Consider the following 9,790-nt stretch of genomic DNA (forward strand, 5'->3'; position numbering starts at 1 on the left):
CAAAAGAAACCCATGTATGAAAGTACAGAATTCAAAGATCTGTATTTTTATGCTATGCAGGTAAACATACTGTGATGAAAGCAACTTCACCACTGAACTTTGGAGAGGACTACGTGCCAGCCTTTTACCCTGCGACTATGGCCCCATTAATTTATTTTGGCTGAGAGACCCTAATTGTGCCTATTGGGACTTTAAGCATTAGTTATTTGGACTACAGAACAGTCAGAGTGGCTGCCATTCGAAGATGTGGTGGCGGACACCTTGTTCACATGGGCTAAAACTGCTAATAGACTTCAGGGGGACTTAGCCGTGAATGCCCTGGAACTATTTTCGTCATGAAAACCTTGCGGTTCCTGGTTGGTCCTCCAGCGGCACTTAGCCGCGATTCTTTGGAACTGTTTTGGGCATGAAATCCTGACTTCCATAGAATTTCTGAACCCCTGATCTGATCTGGGTGATTTTTGGATATGTTGGTCACCCAGATCAGAGCTATCAGGGGATGTAATGGGGATATGTTGTGTTTTGGGGTACTTATGGGACCTTTTCAAAATGTGTGTTTTTTCTGCTTGTGGATAATTAAGTTGATGCATTAACTACCTTTATTATATCACAGGCAGAGGGGAGGGATTGTTTACTGTATGTGGGAGTGTTGTACTGTTAATTACTGTTTTCATTGGTTTACGTCCCTTGTGTCCCTGTCCTCCATCAGGTACAGTGGGTGTGCCTTTCGCCTGAAAAACTGTATAAAAATCCAACCTGTACCATTAAACTCTCAGACCTTCTTACCCTCAACTCGCAGCCTCCTCTCGTGTTGTAGGGAACTGCTATATCACTACAAAGGATTGCTATGATAATCATACTCCCTTGGATAATCACTAGCTCTTGTAAGAGCTGTTCCTGCTCCACTCTCTGAATGAAGAGAGGTTCATCCACTGGATCCTAGAGCCTTGTCGTAGGTCCAGGGTTGGTATGAGATGGCGAGACCCTAACCAAGCTGCGGCGGTTCATGGGGTCTGCAGTGCTTGTGGTGTCTGGTGCGGTGCTGATGGTCCTTGGTGAGCACTAGGAGCTCTAAATGAGCCTGGTATAATTTTTATAAGACCAGGGCTTCACCTTAGATTAGAAAAACACTTCTAGGGAGAGTTTCATAAGTCCTGTTACCTGGACAGAGTGATACACCAAACATGCACACAAAATAGTTGATCAATTCCCTTCAAGTGTATGTAGACTCGTACTACTTAACCCTAACTGAAAAACAATGGCGTACATGCGATCCATGGGGCCCCAGTGCGAAAACTGATCCGTGGGCACCACCCGTAGCTTACACTGCACGAGCCGGGGCCACAACACATGGCTGTGGGCACCTGGTCGCAGGGCTGCAACCCCTGAGACCTCGGTATGTAAACCAGTGCATGCAGATACACATAAACTTAAAGGACCACTAAAGGCACCCAGACCACTTCAGCTCAATAAAGTGGTCTGGGTGCCAGGTCCCTCTAGTTTTAACCCTGCAGCTGAAAACGTAGCAGTTTCAGAGAAACTGCTATGTTTCACTGAGGGTTAATCCAGCCTCTTGTAGCATATTCTTCCTCACCTTGCCTTCAGCGACCGTGCATTTGCATGAATAGCACTTCCGACATGTTAATGGACGCCGGCCGCTGCGGATCCACAGCTAATTATACCCCGACGTCCGCTCACGTGATTGACGACATTGGAGTGATGTGATGTCATGCACGTGCCGCGCACGTTTTGGGGGCCAAGAGCGATCTCAGCCAATCAGAAAGGTATAGCAGATATTTAAATGTGACGTCATATTCCGGCTCCGGCATCACTGCGGTGCGCAGCGAGGGAGCTGGGCAGACAGAGTTCAGGGGAGAATGCTCCCTCGCGCCCGACCTGCCCGCCTTCCTGCCGCCCGCAGATTGACGCCACTGCAAGCCTCGGGAGGTCTGAGGTGGCCAGCTTCTGTGCCCCCAGGAGAAAAGGCAGGCAAAACATAGGCTGGTGTACATACACGGGTAGGTGGCTGAGAGATCTCGCGCTGGAACACAGACTTGGGGTGAAACCATTCATGAACGGATTAACTCTGAAAGGTGAACCAGTCATAAGAACTGCAACTTTTGCTAGCTCTTTTTAGCTATACTCTAATGACTGCAAGTACAAATAAATGTATTCATTGGAAGTATATCTACTATATTGCAATTTTTAAATGTTCATCCTTTTTTTTTTTTTACTGTGGAGTGTTCCTTTAAGAAATAGATGTATTCGCAAAATCTGGAGCAACAGTGAAGACAATGAATTAATTTTTATACATAACTTCCCAAATGAGTTTAGCTGTAATGGGATGACTTCACACATGTGTAAAATGTTAACTCTTCCCCTGCCAGATAATCATTCTCACACTCATTAAACCAGGCACAGCTGTGTTTAGGGAGGGGTCCTGGCTATAAAGCTAATGCACCAGGCAGATCAATTTATACCTGATCTACACAAGCCAGAGACTAGAGAAAACCAGAAGGATCTTTGCTGGGTGTGAACAGATTTGGGAGCTTGATTTCTGATCTCTCTGTTATAATGGATACACCAGGTAAGGGATAACTGTAGAATAAAGTGAAGTTTAAGGGATGCTAAACAAGCCTACTCTCTAATTGTGGTGATTTTGATCAGAGATTAATGTTTGCTAGTTTCTCCATGGTTTAGAAGTCGTATCGCCCTGATCTTTTCCACTTCCTTGTAAATTGTGTGTTTATAATATTGAGCAGAGGCGGCTCTAGACTTTATGAGGCCTTAGGCGAAATGCAAACATGAGGCCCCACTAACAAAAAAGTGTCACATATACACATTGATGCACTGTCTACCTGTGTATGTGCCTGAGAGTGTGTCTGACAGAGAGTATCCTTGTGTGTGCGAATGTATGTCTCTGTGAGCATGTTTGCGTTTTTGTCTGAGACCCTATGTGTATGGGGTAGCTGCTTGAAGTGTGTTGTGTGTATGGGGGGGGTGATGGTGAGAGGCGGGTGATGGTGAGAGGCGGGTGATGGTGAGAGGGGGGTGATGGTGAAAGGGGGGTGATGGTGAGAGGGGGGTGATGGTGAAAGGGGGGTGATGGTGAGAGGGAGTGGGGGTGCTGGTGACAGGGAGCGGGGGGTGATGGTGAGAGGGAGCGGGGGGTGTGAAGGTGAGAGGGAGCGGGGGGTGTGAAGGTGAGAGGGAGCGGGGGGTGTGAAGGTGAGAGGGAGCGGGGGGTGTGAAGGTGAGAGAGAGCGGGGGGGGTGAAGGTGAGAGGGTGGTGGGGGGAGTGATGCTGAGGGTGGTGGGGGGTGGTGGTGATGATGAGGGTGGTGGGGCTGAGGGTGGTGGGGGGTGAAGCTGAGGGTGGTGGGGGTGAGGCTGAGGGTGGGGAGGGGGAGGGGTGGTGGGGGTGAGGCTGAGGGTGGTGGGGGGTGATGGTGAGTGTGGGGAGGGGTGATGGTGGGGGGGTGAAGCTGAGGGTGGTGGGGGTGAGGCTGAGGGTGGGGAGGGGTGGTGGGGGGTGAGGCTGAGGGTGGTGGGGGTGATGGTGAGGGTGGGGAGGGGTGATGGTGGGGGGGTGAGGCTGAGGGTGGTGGGGGGTTGTGGGGGTGAGGCTGAGGGTGGTGGGAGGTGAAGCTGAGGGTGGTGGGGGTGAGGCTGAGGGTGGTGGGGGGTTGTGGGGGTGAGGCTGAGGGTGGTGGGAGGTGAAGCTGAGGGTGGTGGGGGTGATGGTGGGGGTGGTGATGGTGAGGTTGGGGAGGGGTGATGGTGGTAGGGGGTGAGGCTGAGGGTGGTGGGGGGTTATGGTGGTGGGGGTGAGTCTGAGGGTGGTGGGAGGTGAAGCTGAGGGTGGTGGGAACTGAAGCTGAGGCTGAGGGTGGTGGGGGTGAGGCTGAGGGTGGTAGGGGGTGATGGTGGTGGGGGTGAGGGTGGGGAGGGGTGATGGTGGGGGGGTGAGGCTGAGGGTGGTGGAGGGTGATGGTGGTGGGGGGGTGAGGCTGAGGGTGGTGGAGGGTGATGGTGGTGGGGGGTGAGGCTGAGGGTCGTGGGGGTGATGGTGAGGGTGGGGAGGGGTGATGGTGGTGGGGGTGAGGCTGAGGGTGGTGGGGGGGTGATGGTGAGAGTGGTGGGGGGTGATGGTGAGGGTGGGGAGGGGTGATGGTGGGGGGGTGAGGCTGAGGGTGGTGGGGGGTGAGGGTGGGGAGGGGTGGGGGGTGAGGCTGAGGGTGGTGGGGGTTGAGGCTGAGGGTGGTGATGGTGGTGGGGGGTGAGGGTGAGGGTGGGGAGGCTGAGGGTGGTGATGGTGGTGGGGGGTGAGGGTGAGGGTGGGGAGGCTGAGGGTAGTGGGGGGTGATGGTGGTGGGGGTTGAGGCTGAGGGTGGTGGGGTGAGGCTGAGGGTGGTGATGGTGGTGGGGGGTGAGGGTGGTGGGGATGGGGAGGGAGAGCCTACCTTTCCCTGGTGGTCCAGTGGGTTCCCTGGTGGTCCGGTGGCCACTGCTTCCGGTCTGCAGCTCCGCATAGCTGCAGACCATGTAATCTCGCGAGATTTCAGAGCGTTGCCGTGGTAACCCGCGGCAACGCTCTGATTGGCCAAATCTCGCGAGTCACATGGTCTGCAGCTCTGCACACTGCGGAGCTGCAGACCAGTGTCTGCGATGGTGGCCGGCCTGGCAGCAAGGAGGGGCCTCGCACCCGGCGGCATACCGGGCAAGCCGCCGGGCCCCCTCCTGGTGTCAGGTCCTCGGTCACTGACCGAGGACCTGACACACTCTGCCAACAGGCGGTTTAGGCGGCCGCGAGGCCCCAGCCAGCGCGAGGCCTTAGGCGGCCGCCTAAACCGCCTAATTAGAGAGCCGCCTCTGATATTGAGAAGCTGAGGAATCAAAACCATTGTCTCTTTTCATAACTGGCTTTTTCTGTAATGTTCTTGGTAGCTCCTCATTGCCACTATTTGATAGACGAATGTCATCCAGGATACAACAAAAATCTTACAGGCTTACAAACTGAAGTGAGAACTGTTTGCAATTCATAATGTTTTCAATAGCAGTAACACTGTTACTGAACAGTATCTGAGAACTTGGTAACCCTTTTCCTGTCTGGCTATCTTGATTTTAGATTTGCTCTCACTCTTTAAATTTCAGATACGCTGACTTAAACCCGAAACCCTGCAAATACTGACTCCATGCCTCCCAAATGTAGCAATATTGTACTTATTTTGGGTCTTGTCCTGCCACTTTTAATGTAGCCAGTAATGCAACAAAATCACTGGTCTGCTCTCCTACTCCCCTCCCACCAGTGTCCTATTCTGGGACTGCTGGTGGTAGGTGGTATGTGGCTTCTGTCATCATGATCACTGAAGTGGTCTTGGTGGCTGGTGTTACCTCTTTAAAGGAGCACTCCATAACCAACACAGCCTAGTGTACTGGTTTAACAGCATGCTGAGAATAATTTCCTAATGCTAAACCAGAACAGGACTAAAGCCTTGGCCTTTTGGGAGATATAGGAAATGTTGGCATATTGGCTTGAAATCCAAATATTCATGCTGGAAACTACTTCTCATTTCTTGGTGTTGTTGTCACTTCAAACCTGGGTAATGACTGCAGGTGGCAGTGCTGCCAATACTATATTGGCTGTGTATAAATGGTGCCTGCTAAGAGTGTGCTTAAAGCCCCAAGTGGGTTATCAAAGCCCTCTGTTTAACCTTGGCACAATAATATTGGCTCTCCTAATGCTAATAAGGAGCCACTAATGTTCTCTGTGGTCCTCTAACCATGTGAAGTGTGTGTTCTAGCAGGAATCGTGTATGTTGCTGTTCCAAATTTGTGACATATAAATGCTGCCAGACTTCCTGATGGAAACCTTCAGTTCTGTAAATATGAATTTAGACAAGTTATCTGTGCATCACTGTCACTCACAAAGAGGCTTTCTCTAAGAATGTCCTCTAAAAACCTGCTCTTCAAGAATCAAACTCTATAAAATCACTCTAGAGCAGGGATGGCCAACCTACAGCACTCCCGATGTCGTGGATTAAATCTTCCCTGATGCTTTGCCAGCATTCTGGGAAATGCACTCCATAACATCTGAAGTGCCAAAGATTACAATATTTTATGGCACAAACCCCATGTTGTACTTTCATATTGTTGTATTATTTACTGTCTGATAGTGGCTATAACCTTCTATTGACTTCCAGATACCCTCCTGTTTGCTGTGAAGGATTATGTTGCCAGAGCTGGATTACCTCCTAAAGATCGCTTGGATAGCTTTGGGGCCAGATCAAACATTGTAGGGAAGCTGAATAATGTCAGTAAGTTTGCCTTTAACCCAGAAGGGGTGCTGTTTGCTGTGCGTGGTACAGAACTCTTCACGGGAGCTATGCCTTCAAATCCAAACGTGGACTGGTTCTCTACTGCCAAGAGAGTTGGCAAATCTGACTGGGATAGGTTTAAATTTGTCTTCTTTGATCCAAATGGTCTTCTGTATGCAGCTACCAAGAATGGGGAGTTCTACAAGGGTCCAGCACCAAGCAATGAAAATGTGTCCTGGCTTTATGGCCAAGCCACCAAAATAGGAACCGACGGATGGAATGACTTTTACGCCCTTTTCTTTGACCCTAAAGGCATCTTGTATGCAGTGACAAAGGATGACAAGCTTGTGATGAGAAGCCCCCCAACCAAAGCAAATGATGAATGGCTTCGCTCCAGCACAACCATTGGAAATGGAGGCTGGTGCATCCTGACCCACTTCATGGCTTTCTCCCCAGAGTTTGACTTGTGGTGTGTGGATTCAAAGAATGGCAACATCTATAAAGGTCGAGCCCCGACCGTTGATAATACCAGCTATCTGAATGCACAGAATCTGGGCTGGGATTACAATCAATACCCCCTCCTCTCCTTCACAATTGATAAAACCATCCAAAGCATTGTGAGCCTTGAATTCCTTCCAGATTCAGGAAAAGTCCTATCCCAAGGCACAGAGGTGGTGCAGAGCCAGATCTATGTGAACAAGAGCAGCACTCCATTAAAGCACACTTTCTCGTAAGTATAACCATGTAATGGGAAATATGCATTGTGCATGAACTGCTGCCCCATGCAGTGGCAGACCTTCCATGCTGCCCTGTGACCACCGTGCCCGACCACCATATGGTGCACCCTGGCTTGCATGGTGCAACAACCTAGGCAGCATTTTGAAAAGCCCATCAAATGGCCCATGCTCTTATGGCCAACCAATGCAATGTATTTCCAGGGGTCCAGTCCACACTGCGGCACTAACAGTGTGGCCGGGCCTGCTGTGATGTGCTCAGCATGGGAGCAAGTGACAGCCAGTCTCTTCCCCCTAGCTGATGGAGCACTGTAAGGGAGGAGAGGAAGGAGTCAGAGTGGGAACTCTGATTCGAAGCTGCCACTGGACACCAGGGATGCATCTCCTCCTGCCCTTAAAAGGTAGAAAACAGGACTAAAACATTTCGTGTTTGTCATTAAGCATATGCGCATGTGTCTGTAACAATCACACCACACTAATTTTCCCAAGCCTGTAATTCACTCTTGCCCTTCTCCCCTACCTATCACACTAACCTCTAATTGTCACTTATCCCCTCCTCCCCCACAACCATGCCACTCACCCTGTGGAACACTAATTGGACGGGCTGGATCTGGTTAATGAGGTGGGGTGAGGGGTTCTAGTTACACCTCTGACCCAGTGTTATGTGCCTTCTTGCTCTTTTAGGTTCTCAAAGACCATGAAAGAGAGCAGCACCTTCAGCCAGGAACATGGATTCACAGTCTCTGTTGGTGCAGAGATGAGCTTTAAAGCTGGAGTCCCATTCATAGGGGAAACAGGGTTTAAGATTTCCATCAACATGAGCACAACTCATACCTGGAACTTCTCCAAGACCAATGAAACCCAGGTAAAGAGTTTATACTCTGAAAGTATAACCATTCACCTTTCACAAAACCACCTAAACTGTAAACTCTGATGCTTTGTGACCCACTACAAAGATTGAGATCTCCCTTTAAGGAATCCCCAGCTCACTTGCCTACTAAACTTCCTGCTTGAGATGGTAATGTGGCCACCAATGCTCTAATACAGAGGTAGGCAACCTTCAGCACTCCAGATGTTGTGGACAAAATCTCCCCTCATTTGCAAGCATTATGCAATATGTAGTCCACAACATCTGGAGTGCTGAAGGCTGCCTACCCCTGCTATAAACTACGTTCCCACAAACCTTCCCCAAGCACTACTGGAAATAAGGGCAGTATTTAAATTAAGACTCCAAAGGAAAAAATGGAACACTATATATGCAATAAGTAGTTGAAAAGTCTGTAAATCATAAACTTGTGCTCCTCCTAATATCATCTTTCAGCATTTATGCATAATATATGGAGGTGGACATGAGCAATTTTTCGATCCAATAAATTTTTCTTTTTCTCTTTTGAGGATCGTATTTTAGGGTCTCTAACCAAAGGTGCAAAATTGGGAAAGGGTGTGTTTATTTTTTAAATTTAGCGGTCTCATATTTCAATTCCACTTAAGGATAGCAAATGAGAATCTTGTATTAAATGGCTAACCATACCAAAATGGTTTTTCATACTTGCCAGTAAATTTCTTTCCCTGGCTATTTATCATGGCAGCATCACTTATTGCTGCTTCAGCCGGATCATGACAGGAAACCCTTACCTACGAATTTTGCATGTGAAGAGTTTCTGTGCACTAATGTAGTGTCCTCTTGTAATAACTGAATCTAAATTACAGAAGACTTTCCAAATGGGAGATGGCTGTAATACCTCTCCACCATAGTATTGACAATCAATGTGGTGTGTCTAGGCTTTTAGCCCAGTGTTCCTACAGGTTGTCAGACATGTAATACAGTGATGTGAATCTGTATGGTCTTGTGTGGGTAAATGGCATCAAAATAGTCTACTGACTTCAGAACAGTTTCTCTTGTGCAGTTCAATTTTAAATATAGAACAATGGTCTGATATTTGTCAAATTCTTCATGGGTCTTGGGCCTAAAATGTCTTGTATGAAATCCAGGATCTAATGCATGTTCAAATGTAGAAAGGTAACCTCATACTAAATGTTTTGTCCTAAAATTGTGTCAAATATCTGACTTCTTCTGCAGACTACCTTCTCCTCCAGCACAGATGTGGAGGTACAAGGTGGACATTCAATACGTATGGTGGCATCTGTGACCAAGGGAGAAATGGATGTGCCTTACCGTGCCAAGATCCGCACCTTGTTTGGTTATGAGACCACCATCCAGGGAACATGGAAAGGGGTCACTCACTATAATCTGATGGTCACCCAGGAAGACTACAAACCATGAGATGGATATGACTTCAAATCCAGCCATGGAATCCTCCTGCATGGAACCTGATAAGGGCATGATGGCAACAGTTCTGTTCACAGTCTAATGTAAATGGCTTTGAATGTTTAGCTGAAATGTCATGTTTTGGTTAATAAAATGTGTTCTATGATCTGCTGTCTCTTTATAGTTTCAATATACATGTCTATTTGGAGTCTACCAGATTCTGGCTATATGTGTATTCCTCAGTAGATTCTAATCCTGCATGGCCCTCCTAGTGGTATCACATGGCATCTGGTCCTGTCATGCCCTCTTGCATATTTTTGGTTGGAGAAAATTTGCATTCAGGGATCCATCTGGGGCCCTTTCTGTTAGGGCCACCCAATGGTAATGAATATCCAGGGGGCCTGTCAGCACTTGAACAGTGTGACTCTGTCAGCTGCTTGGAGGAAGTGATAGCCCTGATACCTTCCTCC

General features: G+C 48.7%; 1 protein-coding gene across 1 annotated transcript; it reads left to right on the forward strand.

Moving 5' to 3' along the window:
- The first annotated feature begins 2,494 nt into the window (after positions 1-2,494).
- On the forward strand, positions 2,495-9,476 carry LOC134614117 (uncharacterized). Its single transcript, XM_063457560.1, has 4 exons — positions 2,495-2,587; positions 6,204-7,047; positions 7,736-7,916; positions 9,132-9,476. Exons 1-4 carry the CDS (start codon positions 2,575-2,577, stop codon positions 9,333-9,335), a joined length of 1,242 nt encoding a protein of 413 aa, XP_063313630.1. The 5' UTR covers positions 2,495-2,574; the 3' UTR covers positions 9,336-9,476.
- Positions 9,477-9,790: the final 314 nt, after the last annotated feature.

This window comes from Pelobates fuscus, chromosome 6 (assembly GCF_036172605.1).
Source record: "Pelobates fuscus isolate aPelFus1 chromosome 6, aPelFus1.pri, whole genome shotgun sequence".
NCBI lineage: Eukaryota > Metazoa > Chordata > Amphibia > Anura > Pelobatidae > Pelobates > Pelobates fuscus.